Source organism: Crocodylus siamensis, chromosome 2 (assembly GCF_052110815.1).
Source record: "Crocodylus siamensis isolate JL-2025a chromosome 2, ASM5211081v1, whole genome shotgun sequence".
Lineage (NCBI taxonomy): Eukaryota > Metazoa > Chordata > Crocodylia > Crocodylidae > Crocodylus > Crocodylus siamensis.
In genome coordinates this window covers 74633678-74650151 of record NC_143396.1, presented here as the reverse complement: position 1 = coordinate 74650151, position 16474 = coordinate 74633678, and the positions used below count along the sequence as shown (strand labels likewise).

General features: G+C 38.8%; 1 protein-coding gene across 6 annotated transcripts in view; it reads right to left on the bottom strand.

The window, feature by feature from the left end:
- Nucleotides 1–16474, bottom strand: part of GPM6A (glycoprotein M6A) — a 394708-nt gene that overhangs the window by 13737 nt on the left and 364497 nt on the right. For all 6 annotated transcript variants that reach the window (XM_090036159.1, XM_090036160.1, XM_090036162.1 and 3 more), the window contains 3 exons: nt 7732–7885; nt 3951–4027; nt 1732–1797 (listed from right to left, as the gene is read on the bottom strand). In XM_090036159.1, the coding sequence (XP_089892285.1) occupies nt 1732–1797; nt 3951–4027; nt 7732–7885 (297 nt within the window). The remainder of the gene's footprint in view (nt 1–1731; nt 1798–3950; nt 4028–7731; nt 7886–16474) is intronic.

Sequence of the window (16474 nt, the reverse complement as noted above, 5' to 3'; positions counted from 1 at the left end):
TGAAAATCAGACATCACTAGTAAAGCAACTGAAACAGTGATGCAGTAAGGAACCATTTTTCTTGTAATGTGATATTCTGACTACTGTTGCTCTTTCTGCAGAAAAAAAGTCTGCTTTTGGAAGAGTTAAGTAATTAATGAAATGCATTAACATAAAGCAAAGTATGGAATCATTCTGCTTATGCAGCACTTTTTATCTTGAAGCACTTAAATATCAGATTTTAAAAATTAATTAAACTTCATGACATCCTGCTGAGGTAGCAGAGAAACCTAAATGAAGCATTGTGCTGATTTAGAAACTGAGGCACAAATGCTGCTCAAGACCTACTAGCTGAGTTTACTGCACTATGCATCTTTCTTTTACAGCATGACTGCATGCTCAGGGCAAGCACCAAAACAGTGGACTGAGACAAGACACTCAATGGTTCTAGGGTTCAAGTTAAAAAATCATTTTCATTATAAAACTAGATTTGTTGTTGATCTGTGTAAATGAAATACAGTTTTCATGGATGAAAAATAAATCACCAAAACATTTGACAACAACAATAATTATAATACTTGTATTTTTCACATACCACATGACCTCAAAAAAGACACACACTTTGTTTTTAGAGGGCAGAATGGAGGAAAAAGACTTTTTCCAGAATCATGCCCTAGAGCTGGCGTTTTCATGGAGAGGCTGTTGCAAAATGGCTGTTAGCTTCTCTCAACTGGCAAGCTGGGAGCAAGCTATGAAAGGGTTAACACTGGATTCTCCCCCTCCCTGCTTGTTTGCTGAGACAGAAGCTGGTTGCCATTTTGCAACACAGCATTTCCGTGCTTCTATTCCAGCAAAGAAAATGTATACTAAAATTTTGGACAGCTGATTGGGGCGGGCCAGGAGAGAGGAGGGGAATATGCATGTGGTATGAGGGTAAATACGATAGCAGTTCTAGTTACAGCAGCAGCACCTAGTTATAATTCCTCCCTTCAAGCATGGTCCCTATTGTGCTAGAACCTATACAAACAGGGTGGTGGACAGTCCCAACACCAGCACTCTTATAAAACACTTGAGCTCTTAGGCAAGACAGAAAAAGAACAAGGGAAAGGGACACAGCATATAAATATGTAGCTCAGACTACAAACTTCACTGACAAATATCACTCATTAACTTCTGGAAAGCTGACTTGTTAATTCTTGACAAAATTTCATCATGTTCAAAGTGATGCTCATTGCAGAAATGCTAGTATGTCACTGCCCATGGGAATGCTGGTCCTCAGTATCCGCAAAAGGATTTTTGCCACTAAAAGCAGCAGCTTAGATGAAAACGAAATTGAAGGGACAGGAGGCAGGCACATGCATATGCAGGAGGGCATGAGAAAAAGAGAGGTGGAGTTGCTTTGCGGCTTTCCCAGAAGAACCTTCTAAATACCATACAGGAACTGAAAAATCCCTTTGCATGCTCTTAAACGAATCTTGGTATTTAAAACACAGTCTGGATGTGCTGTTTGAAGACTCTTCATAATAATACTGTGCTTTAAAATATTTTTAAAAAAATCATTAAAAACATAAATTTACAACATCACATTAACAATATCCCTGAAACGTCACATACTTTATCTCTCTGGGTAGTACCTGAATGATATTTTTGGCTACTGAGAGTACTTCTCACAATAATATACTAACAGAATGTGTCAGGGGAAGTGATGGAGCACAGGTCTGGAGGATGAGGGCAGGAGGGTCTATAGCTTACCATAGCAATGACTGCTGCTCCAGCTCCAGCAAGTGCCACAATGAACAAATGGAATGTCATATTTAGCTGCAAAAGGGCACAAAGAAAGCAAGTGTCATGGAAAGTCCTTTCCACAGAAACTAAACAAAAAATTGCAGACCCAGAAAAGTACATTAGACATTTCTCTCTTGGGTGCTGCCACACTTGAAAATCAGGTGCCTAACCTCAGTAGTGTGTTTCAGGGAAATAACTTTAGGTGCCTACATTCTGTATACAACGGGAAGAAATAGGTGCCTATGAATGGTGAGTCACAACATGCCACATGCCAGGCTGCCTAAAGCTAATCAGTGCTGAACAGAGCAACATATATTGAACAATCTCACCGTTGTCTGGAGACTTCATCCTCTTGTGATCCAGAGTCTGGAGCCCTCTTCTGAGGGCAGTTGTTTATTTGAGAAGGGATAAGGGTTCCTCCTTCCCCCACAACATTTTTTTTTATAACAGCCCAGGCCTAAGTAGAGGGAAAACTGGTCCAAGGCTCTCCTCAGCTTGAGAGGATTCAAACTCACATTCTCTCTCCACCCAGAAGATTTCCCTAACCACCAGATAATAGTTTGGGTGAATGGTCTAATCCTTCACTCCTTATGAAGTTGATCTATAGTGTGGCCAAGAATGCAAAGCTCGTAAGCCACAGAGATGCAAACAAGCTACTGGTTAGGACACTCACTTGGAAAAAAGTCTGCTCACAGGATCCCTTGAGTTTTTATCTAATGACTAAGGTAAAATGCATGAGCTGTCTTAGAAGTAACTCTGCAACCCATGTCTCCCCAGCTGAGTGACTGCCTCTAGGGTACAGAGTCAGGCTCCTTCTCACTTGCTTTCCTCCTGGCACTATATGGCTCTTGCTTTCTTAGCTAATGACTGTCCCAGGCTGAGCCAGAGAGTTGTAGAAATTACACAGCTCAGACTAATCAATCGCCTGGTGGGCAGAGCAATCAGCTGGGGCAGGGAAGAAAAGGGATAGTGAAAAGGGGAAGGCAGATTTGAATCTCCTCTGGCTGTGGAAAGCTTGTGTGTACAATTTAATGTTCCACTTCAGATCTGGGTTGCAACACAGTTTAAATGGGAACAAGGTACCCAGCTGCTCCAAACAACATGCTTCTTTGCATGTACTGAAGCTTAAGTTTGTGTGCCTTGAGAACTTAACAGCTCCAAATTGTAGGTGCCAAATAAATTTGTGGGCCTAATGGGTTTTACAGCCACTAGAATGCTTGTTTCCTGGATTATTGGGTGCAGGTGCATAATTTCTGCCTATGTCATGTTTCATCTAAGGTGCCTACCTCAGAATCCTACCACAAATGACTACTTTCCTGGTGCCATCATTCTGCAGACATTAATGATTCAATATTTTCCACCAGTTTCACCTCTGTCACAAGAGGGCATGCTGTATGTAGGTATGAAATGATGCTGCATTTATTTTCAGTTTATATCATCTACCAATTTTTAGTAATTCTTTCCAACTGCAGACAGTTTTTATAGCTGTAGCAACCAGTAACTAAGAGCACTTATACCCAAGGTTTAATCACAGCCACAAAGAATCCAATGGCAAAACTCTCACTGACTTCAGTCGGGAACAGGATTATACCTACTGTGATCACACATGGAGAATTTATTTTGTTGCATCTAATTGTTTTCCTTGGCCAAACATTTTAAAAAAAAACACTCAGACTGCAGTATATGGCTTTTTAAATAAAGAAACAAGCCATGACAGATGGCATAACTACTTCAAAACTACTATAGGTTGTTCTCTTCAACCATATTACAATCTTGCCCAGTAAGTTTAAAAACACTGCTATTCCCTCACAACCATCTCTGCAATTTCCTTGTACTCTTCAAGAAATAGTAATATTACTGATTCTACTTATTTTCTTCTAACCACAAAGTTTGTGCATTAGCCCTCAATATAATCTCAAATTTAAAAAAATAAGAAAGTCCAATGGAATCCTTTGTATAATACCCCTAAATCAAAATGTAATTACTAAAGTAATGACCAAAAAAAAAAGTGCAGACTGATTTTGTTTTCTAGGAAAAGGAATCATGATTACATTTCTCCTTTGTGCCTCCCATCTATCAGTGTGCTTAACCTTAAAGAGTTAAATGTCATAGGAAAACATATGTGCCACTTGCTTCTTAATACAGCATGTTATAGATTTGACAGAAACCTTATCACATTCACTCACCTCAGTAGATTCACACATCCTCAAGAAATTTTCAGACATAGTGCAAATCTTCTTTTCCTCTCCAATAGTTACAATTCCTGAAACAGATTAAATACTCTGAATGCTAAATGTATTGAATATTTGATAGCTTTTTCATACAAGTTGGGTAGCTGTGGAATCCAAATTCTTGAATATCATCAGAATATTTACATAACAATAAAACTAATCTGGCATACCTTCAAACTGCCTGTTTTTGTTGCCACAAGGCTAATATATTATCCATTTGGTGGCAGTTTAAATGGAAGCAACACAGACAATCAGTCCTCAAGCCATTTAAAAAATATGATAAATTCCAAATTCAATATTTCGATATTAGACTAAAATTTGTAACCAGGGTTTTCACTTGGCTTTTTGGAACATATAAATATTCTTTATCCCTGTGCTAAGAAATGTGATAAGGTCACAATCCAAATTTGTTGTCTTGTGCAAAGCTTCTTTTAGAAGCTATAAATGTATATTACCCAGAAGTATGCTTAATCATCTGGTGATAATGAAAGCAACTGCTGTCAGTAAGGGGAAGAAGTTTCTGTATTGTTCACTCTCGCACATAATCAGATATTAAATCATAGACTAGCCTGATGAAAACTGCTACACAGATTACTTTGGAAAACAATAATGCTGTTCTTTTTACTAGAGAATCAGTGGGGTTCATGTAGCTGGAAATGGTAAATAAAATAGATTATGCATTCCCTTTCTGTCTCTCTCTATAATGAACTATAGATACACCTTAACAAAATAAAAACCACAGAAAGCATTTCAAAAGAATTTTTTTTACTAGACCTGTGAAAATAACTGCTAGTTGGTAAAAAATTATGTGGATCAACCCAAAGAACAGAAAAAAAAATGTTCTGATAGAAATGTGTGGTTCAACACGAACTAAAATGATTTATTTCCATCAATTGTTTAATGACAACAACAAGAAAAAAACAAGGAAATGAAAGACCAGATTAACTAAACTTCTAGAAAAGGAGATGCTGCTTCTTTTTCTTACCCAATATCCAAAAGGTTTGGGTATTCACCTAAGCTATAGGACACCTGTATTCTGCATGACAGCACCTGAACCATTGTCACCTACCTCTCAGGTAGGTGTAAACTAACTACCAGACAAGAAGATTTTTGAGATTCCTTGCTCTTAAGAATGTTCCAATTTGCATGGACATTGAACTTAAATATTCACTGAACCAGAAAGGCAATGGTTCTGAAAGACCTGCCTGCAAATCCCATCTCTGAATCAGGCAGAGAACAGACTGAAATTGGGTCTTGTAGGGCACAGACAAAAGTAAGTTTTTGCCCAATCTGGTCACAGAAAGCAGTTTATTGCCATGACCAACACAAGTGCACAGCAGCAGACTGCTTCCAAAAGGGCCAATCAGGTGAAAATCTGAACCCTAACTGCATGAGGGGTCAGATGAAGAAGCTGTTTCAAAATAAAGCATCTTCTATAACTTCTGTCTGCACTGCCTCCCCGCCTTGAGCTGTTTTCAGAAAGCAAGAGTAGAAAGGGAGAGGAGGGAATTTGGTCTGGGGTTTTTTCAGCCCCCACTGGAGGGTGGGATGGGGGTATCGGAGCCCCTCCTAGCTGAGGTGGGGGAGGGGTTCCAATTCACCCACCCCACCGCTCCAGTGCTGGCTGGGGATCCCCTAAAATAAGTTCCTTCTGCACCTTTTGCCCACTCTCATTCTGAAACAGGGACAGTCTGGGAGAGAAGAGGGGCCCTTGCTAAGGGAAACCAGCTACAGGCTTCCAGCCAGCAGTTAAATTCCCATCCCCCCTTGAACCAAGAGTGAACTTCTGTTTGGTTTGGGGGATCCTTGCAATTCAGAATGATTCTTGCCAAGTGTTCTCAGTTACAGTGGGGAGCTGAACATCTGTCTGTGTCCATTGACTGCTCCAACTATCAGAACAAAGAGGCATTATGTGCCTCATTAAGCACGCACACGGCGCATCAACACATTGCCCTACAGCAACGTAGTGACATGCTACATCGCCATATAGCTCACTACTGTGATGTAGCAATCACATGAGTCTACAGGTGATTGGCAACCACATCACCTTAGTGGCATGCTCCCCCAGTATAGTGTGCCACTATGGTGACGTAGCGGCAAAATCTAACCATGTGCAGCATACATGGTGCAGTACAAGCAGTTATTGTGCTGTGCTTTATTACTTCCAAGAGCAAGTAGTAAAGCATGGCACCATAGTAACATCACTGTTCAGCGACATGTAAGTACAGTCACAATGTCTAAGAGTTCCAACTGGAGAACTGAAAAGAGACTCAAGCGCAGAAGCCCACCTAGCCTGGTAGTTAGGTGCTCTTCTAAGCGGTAATTTATGTGGATTCAAACCCCTGCAGAAAGCACTGAACATAAGACAGGAGGAATGTTCTAGCTACTTGGTAAAAGCTGGGCAGCAGCACCTCTTCTATTGTCTTCCATTTCATTTGCTTTTATTAGCAGTGCCAAAACCTAAATATTTCGGAAAAGTTTGTTTTAGAAAACTTTATATTTTGGTATTTTCAATGTGTTTTGCTAATCAGTTTGGCAAAGTTGGCTCAAATTCATAAGTTTTTACACCAGATTTTGATGAATAAATGATTTTGCCCAGCTCTATTTAAATCCTGTTATATTGCTTATCTCTTGGGTAGTAAACACATATTAGATGCTATAAGAGCCACAAATACAAAAAAGATCCTGCTAAATCTCAAGCCCATTTCTTCCAGACCAGGACACAAGCCTGTATTTTGGAAAGAACTCTTTTTCCTGCTCTAGTTCAGTTCAGTTAATAGACAGATAAAAAAGGTAGAGAAAGAAGCTTAGAATTGACTATACAGAGAGAGTCCAGTGTCTCATGTAAGCAGCGGAAACTTTATTATTGCAAGCCATGCCCTTGTCTTCTCCCAAAGGAAAAGGAGATATACTTCAGGACACTGCAATCATTTTAAAGTTCTGCTTCTCATCTCTGATTTGACACCTGCAGATACTAGACCTGCATCTGCATCACCAATTGCCTACTTATTACAAACTTAACTTTTTGACATAACTGAAATTCTTCAACCCCTTTACTATACGTTTCTGTTCAGTGAACTTCCCTCCAGTTTGTCACCTGCTTTATGGTAATCACCAGAAATGTGTGTAATTTTCCAGCTGCAGATCCACTGAGGCCTTTTCATCAAGATGTTATCAATTTTCCCCCAATGCATAATACAACAGTGATCAAAACTGCATTTTTATGTTATACTGCATTGCAAGCTCCTAGCTAATACTGTCTGTTGTTATGTTGTTAGTCCGCATTTTCATAATGCTCCTCTCCATGATCTTACCACCTCCTCTTGAATTTGCATGTTTCTGATTGTTTTCCTTGTACACATCAACTTGGTATTTTTCTGATCAACTCAGTCAGATTTTTATTTTCACTTCATACTACTAATTTCTCTCAGCTATTTTGCATGAGTTATACATTTTCAATGTATTTTGCAGCAATACAAATTTTACATCTTTGATTTTAATTGATGCTCCTTAAGCATTCACATGTCAATATAGTATAATAGTAGAACATGAGCAGGTGGGATGAAAAGTGTAAACTCTTCCCTAACTTCTTTGCTTTATCCTTGTTTTTTTCTGACAAAATATTAGCAGTATTGGGATATTCATGGAAAATGTCCCAAGGATATGTTTAAAAAAAGCTGCACTGTAAACTAGATTTGAAATCTTGATTTGTATTTAATATTCATCATTCACCTACCAAACTGACGAAGGTCCAAGCAGAGATTAGCCCCTTCCACTAAGGTGGTGTTTTGGCAAATGGTCCACAGATTGAAGTACATGAAAACAGGCAGAGAAGTGAAAGCTGTAACCCCAAGCCAGGCCAGCATGAAGATATATGTCAGCATGATAAACTGTAATGGAGGAAAGAAAACATCCATAGAACATTTTAAACATTTGGAAATAAAAACAATCAAAAACAATATTCCATCAGAAATAAAGAACTGCAGGCACTAATATTAAAGCATTTCTAGCTTTTCTATAGTAGTAGTTGTTGTTCTTATTATATTTAAAATACTCCTAATGTGTTCTGTTAGATCAGAAGTCAGCAACCTTTTTAGGCTGCAAGCCAGAATAACCCAATTCAGCTCAGAGGCAGGAGGCAAGGTGGGTGCTAGGACCCAGCTGCTGCCATCACCTTCCCCTGATGTGGCAAGGGGAAAAGTCCAGTGCCTAGGCTTTTCCTCACAGTGACATGGGAAAGCAACTGCCACTGTAGTCTCCTGTTCCTGAAGCCCCACGTCCGCAGGCTGTATCAAATAGCACCTTGAGTTGGATCTGCCCTTCAGGCCATGGCTTACCAAAACCTGTCTTAGATAATCAGTTTTTGATATGCCTAAGACAAGAGCAAGTACATATTACTCTGCGTGAGGTTACTCTGCATGAGGTTAACCTGCATGAGGTTATGGCTCCAGAGAGACAAGCTTGCTTCTGGGTTCCCCACTGCTCTCGGGTCTAGGTCTGAATATTTTATTTCTGACACACCAGAATGACCACACCATGAGGCATTTTGTAAAGGGACAGAGCCAAATCTGCTTGCACTATCTCGTGGGCTGCAAACTGCAGAAGACAGGATATAGAGAATCTGTGAACTCAACTGCATTGCTACCCACAATGCACTCAACTGGCAGAAATGTATGATGACTTCTTTGCCTGTAGCCTAGGCCATGATTTGAGTCTTCATTAATTACTAGCCATGGTGGGCACAGCATTGATTTCTTATTCACTTCTCAATGTGCCTTAGATGAGATTCAGTTAGATAACTTATATGCATTCACAATATAGGATGTATTTCCATCACTGTAACAAGTACTACGTTATGTACTTTAATGGATTCTCTACAGTTTAGAACAGCATGACCTAGAGGTCTAACTAGAGTTGTTGCTGGATTGTGGTTGACTTCAGATCTAGAACTCAGGTTGGCACATTTAACGTCTAGAAGCACCATATGTGCTGCAGTACCACAATGCTGACAATCTGACGAAACCAGAACAGACTTTGATCAATGACAGATTGTCTTTTTCCTTTTTTGTACAGAACAAACTGTGTAAAGACCAAGTAAATGTTCCTGATTGTTAAAAAAAAGAAGATGATTCTGAATCTAAGTGCTGAATCTAAACAAATTCAACTTTTGACTATTTCAGAAAACTTTTGCATTGCTGGATTTATATAATGGAACTAAAATCTTTTTTTTTACATTGTAGAAATTTCACAGTCCTAATGACAGTTGAGAGCCCAAACCCCAACCATAAGTATCAAATATTGAAGCTACAAGTGAAAAATTAAAATAAATGCTGGCTGATCTGTCTAACCAATGGGGGAAAACTAGAGAACAATGTGTGGAAAAAAATCTGGAATCTGTAAAGAAAGGTCTGTTAAGCATATGATAAAGCAACAATTCCAGAAACATAAGCATCCATGATATCATTCTATATCACTTCTATACCTTAAAATTTTTTCTGTCTATTTCATTATGATGAGAGGAAGAAACACATGGCTAGATGTATAGATGAATATCATTTATATGAAAATGTATCCATTAACACTAATCCATGAAAGGTTTATAAGTAAAATATTAGCATATAAGCAGGATACAGTTATACCATTTTACAACTGGGTCGCCAACTGTCATTAAGTTTACTATCAGTAAAGAAATGGGCTAAAATTGACTGTTAATAAAGTTAATATAAAAACTTTAGCCATCAGTAAAAACACTAAACACCCACAACTTGGTTGAAGTTCTAACAGAGCACAGCAGTGCTCGCTGGTGTTTGAACAGGACAGCAACCTATAGGGAGCATTCTCTCAGCCATGTGCTACTGTTGCATCTCAGACTGCCCATAATACTGGTGGTTCACAAGTAGTTTTCTTTGGAGGTCTGTGCCAGGATGAGGGTAGCAGGGCTGGTGTGGGTAAAAATGGAATGGTTACAGGGGCAGAATGGTGCAGAGTGCACCTGGGAGCATCAGGGTATGGGAGTCAGTAGGGGGTCCCTGGCAGTGCATAGTATAAAACCATCACTGCAGTCAAGTTGTTTAACTGCAAACTTTTTACTGACAACCAATTTTTTTTTACTTTTTTACTTTGGCCCCTATACTGGGATCTAGCAGCAGCACATGGGCTGGCAGAAAAGTCACATATATCATATATTAGTAATGACACATATCAGTAAAAACGTTTGTCTGTCAGTAAAACGCTTGCAGTTTTTCAGTAAAAATGATTTACACCCTGGAAAAATCTGCCCCCCAATTGACAGACTGTATTCCTTCCTATTCCTCAGTTAAACTGATGAGTCAAAAAATAGAAACAGATATTTCCATGTTTTCTAGTTACACATATACAGGATGGCTAAAATCAGAGATGATGTAAATGGTAGGGGAAGTGTGAGAGTTAAGGCTTGTTAGGCTGCTCAGAAAAATTAACTAAAAAAATAACTAAAGGTAAGACTTTATTGTGGCTTAGTTAAATAGCATCAAACTCCTGTGTAGACTCATTCAAATACTAAAATAGTCTTAATTAGATTGATTTGAATTTAGTTTCAAAGTAAATTAAAATAAACTGAATTAAGGCATTTTAATTCTAAAGAAAAATAGATATGAACACTGTAATATGATTTAACTAATCCACTTTAAAAAATAATTTCAGAGGCATAATTATAAATGTTGGTTCCCTAAGCAAAACTTTTGCGAGGTGGGAATGAGGAGAGGGCGAGCACTACTTTGTCACATCTGGAGCAGGCATGTTCTCTCTGGCCATAGGATGTGAGCCAGAGAAACCCCAGCTGTAGGAGCTGGGTGCCAGGACACAGTGGCATCAGTCCTGCACTGCTTAGCCCTAGCCAAGCTGGAACACCCTTGCTCCTCCTGGTCATAGGAGGATATTACCTGCCCCAGGGACTCAAAGGCCCCTGCTGCTCCTGTTATGTTCCTGCACACAGCTTCTATGGCTGGGCAGCTGGTCTTCTAGGGCTGACCACACAAAATGATTCCTGCTCTGTCCCTGCACTGGCTCTTATGGCCAGGAACTGCAGGAATTCTCTAACTTTGCTCCTATGGCCAGAGAATTCAGGGCTTCTCCAGATGCAGCAAAGACTCTGGGGAGGCAGGAATCATTCTAGCACCCGCTCTAAATCAGTACCTGGGACTGCTGCCCCTCTCACCCTCACATTACACTACTGCTTATTTGCATCACCTCTGCATTTGTCCCAGAGAATCCAAGAATTAAGTCAAGCCACATTGAAAACGTGAAAGTAATGGCTCTTATTTAAGCTCAGAAACTTTGGGGAAATGGATTTCGGCTGCTAGTCGTCAATCACCTTCTCCCCTTGCCCATTTTCAATGAATACTGATGAGGGACACAGATAATTATACACATACACACACTTAATTGTGCCAACCATTTACTTTGTAATAGATGTATTCCTCTTAATTCACATTATGTAAAGCAGCTGGCACTTACAATTGTTTATAGTAGAATCATAGGGATGCATATTGCACTATATATATAAAATACACACACATATATAAATTGCTCACTTTCTCTAAATACTGTTGAGGGACACTATATAAATACTGATGAGGGACACAGAACATTTTATCTATTGATTAATCAACCAATAGATATCGCTATCTAATATGCAACCTTATGATTCTATTATAAACAATGGTAAATGTCAGCTGATTTACATAATATGAATTAAGAGGAACACATCTATTGTAGAGTAAATGGTTGGCACAATTAAGTATGTTTCTTTACATACTACTATTTAGGTTTCATCTTCTACCCTGTATTTTTTTTCTTCCCCTCATACACCAATTGTACTACAGCTGATGAGACAACATCTGGTCCAACCTCAGGCATTCATTTACAAATAATTACTTGGCAAATTACTTGGCAACATAGTGGTGCCTGAGAGCCTAGAATTCCAAACTGAAAAACAAAGGCTGGCCTTAATTCATTATCAGACTCAACAGCTGTATTTTTACTTTTTTAAAGAATAAGCAAGAAATGCCAAAGAATGTTTTATACATGTTTGCCCCTTGTTAAAATAGCTTCTTAATTTACATTTTATTATTTTTAAAAAATTCACTTTAAGTGTAAAAATGTTGCCTCTATTCAGTCAGTATATGGTGGCATAAATATCTCCTTTTTTAACCCTGTTTTTGAATTCTCCTTTCTATGACTTCAAAATAAAGAGGGGAAATAATCTTAAAAAGCATAAAGCAAAGCTATGTATGTTAGAACATTAGGTAGTACAGTTAAATATTTTATAATTTACTGGGTAAAACTCTCTCTCTCCTGATTTTTCAGAATGGGATAAGTATTATCATACACAATCAGCCAAAAAAGGCCTGGGAATCCTTCTGTTCTGCATACACGAGGGCAAGCTTAAAATTCTACTATAATTTTCATGTAATGTTTGAGTAGATTTCCTACTCTGTGACAAAGGTGGTAAATTGGCTGTGCCCTGTCTCAGGAAGAAGGCAGGGTGGATTTGCACCCTACAGACTAACCAAAGTAGATAGATATATATAGCACAAGCTTTTGTGGGCTGAAGCTCACTTCATCAGATGCAGTGAAAAGAAAATATTCAAAGCTGTATAAAAGAAGCAGAGAGAAATTTGAATACAAAAGCAGAAGAAGCCAGGCTAGAAAACTTTACTGTAAAACAAGGGTTAACAAGAAGCATTCAGAAAGACCATTGGAGTAGCATGGAGGGGGGGAAATAATGCTTATTAGCCTCCCAGGAAATCAGCCTGGGGCATACAATAGGGGTAGGAGAAAGATGTTATGCTGGCTGCTGGGAGTAGGAGAGCTGCCTACTTGGTGCCTGCTTGTTTATAAAGAGGATTCATTTTAAAACAATTCATGAATTTTTTTTGTTAGCCTATCAGAAGAAAAGGAGAATGAGCTGCTGCTTAAAAGGGAGAGTCAGAGACTTAACTGCTTTAATTTTTGAAACTTTTGAATTGTGTTTATTGTATGTCCAGAAAAAAGAACTTCTGGCTTTATTTTTCTTCTTGGTTTCCTGGGTTCTTTTCACTAAAAGGCCACTTTTCTCACATGTTTCCTATTACTGCAATGCAGGGGAAACAGGGAGGAAAAAACTGAAAAAAAATGGCAAGGAAATTTTTCAGATGACATATTAGTTTTTGAAGGTTAATATTTGAAGGTCTCTGGACAACCCAAAGATTTCCAGTCCAGTTAAATCCATTTTTACTGGGTGATTATCTTGCACAGCATTTTTGCAAGGAAGGCACTACTGTACTAACCTACATAGGTCTACCTAAATACAATGAATCACTCAACACACCAAATGACAGGTGCTGAATTGCTGTTATTTGGAGAATTTAGAATTTACAGGTTATACTTATCTGAAGAACGCAGGTAAGCAACCAAAGTATTCCTTCAAAATCGTCTAGGTGCTCTCCTTCCCCTCCCCCTGACACCTTTCCAGAAATGCTTCTTGAAGAGCCAATTCACTGCTAGAATTAAACTCAGTATTCAATCTATCAGATTCAAAGGGGATGCTGCCCCTTTGAAGTAGTGTTCTGCTATGTGACAAGTGAAGGAAAGAAATTACTTATGAAATGGCAGTACTGCAACTTAAAAAGGTGTCACATTTTGTTCCTTTAGCATGCTGTATACTGCATTAGTTATGAAAAAGCTCTCTCTAAGCTAGTCTGATATTTCACTATAAAAGGTCCAACACCTACAAGTTTGTAACATAATAATCTTTCCTTAAACCTTTCATTCCAGTCTATTTTATATTCATATGTAATTTTCAAAAGTCCATTCTGGAGTATTGACCTATATTCTATTTATATGACCAAGTACTAGGCAACTACCAGAGAATTAAAGCCACAGAAGATAAGGAGGCTGGGCCCAGAAGCTGACTCCATGGACTACATTTGATAGGAAACACACCTCTGACTGCTACCTGGGATTTATACCAGATGGGAAAGACAAAAGTAACACAAGTAGAATGTGTTTGAAGATGCCTAGCCTTTAACTAGCTATCCCATAAATGTGAAGCTCTGAATGTTAAGAAAGAAACCTTTGTCTTTTATAGATTCTAAGAGTTAAGGCACTTTCTCTTCTTCTTCTGCTCCTCTAAATTCTCCTGACTGCTGCCTACAGGAGTATGTCTCTGTTATGGTATGCCCTTTCACCCCACATTGCTGGATGCTCTCAAGAAGCAGTAGGTATCTGCTATACCACCTCTCTTTCAGCCTCTATTATTCCTACTTCCCCTGTAATAGTTCCAATGCTTAATTCTACTGTTGCTTAATTTTTTTCCCCTCAGCACCAGTGCTTTACACAATTCCTGACAGCTTTACTCCTAAGTATAGGGCCTGGAGTAGTAGTATCAAAATGGATCCAAATTGTGGTAATCCCTGGCAGAACTGTGAGCAGCTATGGAAGTGAGGGGATAGAAAAATAAAATCTTACATTCTGTTGATTTAGCCACCATGTTCACAAGCAGAAGCTTCCCACTAAAAATTTCAAACCATCTGTATATTATCAGTAGTGTAACTAGATGTGGGTGAGGGGGGCATCTGCCTGGGGACCAACTTAGGATGGGTGCTGGAATTGTCCTCAGCTCCCCCTGCCCCGCAGAGTCTGCATCCCAGCAGCATATTCATGCCAGGAACTTCAGAATAGTCCTTGGCTGCTGTTGCAGCTCAACCAGGAACTGTTTAAGACAGCAGTTCCCAATCTGTGGTACAGGTACCACCAATGGTATGCAGACAACCTGTTAGTGGTACACTTTAATGGGTTTATTAGAATTACTTTATATGACAAAATTTTGCTGGTGGTAGTTAAGGTTGAACTGAAGAATTTCCTGGTGGTACTTAAGGTTGTATCGTTTTAAATTGGTGGTGTGCAATCTGTCAGAGTTTGGAAACCACTGGTTCAAGAGATTCCAGCATGGGTAAGACTGTTTGCTATGCCTTACTGTGCCTGCTCTCAGATCCCACAATCTCTCTCCCACTCTTGCAACTATGACTCCCCCACTGGTTTTGGTACCTATGCATGCCCACCTCCCCACCAACCCTTGGAACCCCCCTTTCAGGGTGCCAACTCTGCTTGTTACACCACCGTATATTATCATTTTCCTAAATAAGAAATTATACGGTAGGCAGTAATTGTTCTGTATTGATGTTCTGTAGTGTTTCCCACCAAATCATGATGAATTCTGCTCTCTACAGTAACTAGAGAAGATGATAAATTTGGAACATAGTTTATGCCTCTTTACAGTGAATGTTTCAGTGCAATGTCACTCATGATGAATTTAACTGTACTGGAGTAAAATCACAGCCCTCCCAGAAAGTACTGGCAAATTCCTGTGGTCTCTAATGGGACCAGGAGTTCATCCACTGTATTTTTATAAAGTAAATAACTAGTCACATGAAAACAAATATCATTCTTGTGCTGATGTTCAAAATCTGCTTTTGTTATAAGTATTTATTTTTAAATTTCCCATAAAGAAGCATGTTCTGATAATCCCAATGAAATTTGGGCTTGAAAAAAAGAAAATTCAATCCTAAAAGGTTTTGTTGAAAAAGTTTCACTTGAAACTGATGTAAAATTAACTGAGACTAAGAACTTTCATTTTATTGTCAGACTGTATTTTTCCTCACTGTGTAATGATGCTGTTTAGAAAATTCAGGAGTGACTGTGTGTGCATGAAGTCTAGAAGCTGCATATACATTTGTATAACTTAATGTTTATTCTGCATTTCTGAGCCTGTACATTACACCAATTTTATACTTTCTACAAACTTATATTCATTTATGAACCCTTAACTTTCACACATGCTTCCTTATATAGAACCTCTGAATTGAAGATGATCTATGCTGGTTTAATTTGCACACCAAGGTAGCAAAAGATGTATAGAAATAAAATCAAATAAAAATATAGTGTAATAGTTTTTCAGACTGAAGTAGAGAAGCACCTTTATTTTTTAGCATGATTAGATAAAGAATGACTTCCCATATCTGCAGTGACAGAGCATGGTTGGAAGAAAGGAGGACCTTTTCCTCCTGAAAAGATTTAGTGATTAGTGCTCCCAAAGATATTAGAGGTGATGGAAAATTTCACTCACAATCTGTGATTTGTATCCAGATCATTCATGGCTGTAGAAATTATGTCTCTCCAAGAGAACACTGCTTCTTGTTAGAAGCAAGCAGCAGCGTGGTCTTTGCTTAGAAAGTTACCACCAGATACTGATAATCTCACAACTTCTCTCATTTTCCCCACTTGCGACAGAAAAGATTCTTTCAGTACCTAGATACTGCTGATATATTGCTTTTCAAACCAATTATAAACCTGAAGACCAGGTACTAGTTCAGGATTTCCAGCAGCTGCCAACTGATCACCAGGTGGAATTGAAAGTGTTGGCTCTAACATATGAAAGGCAAAGTGGCCTGGCACTGGCC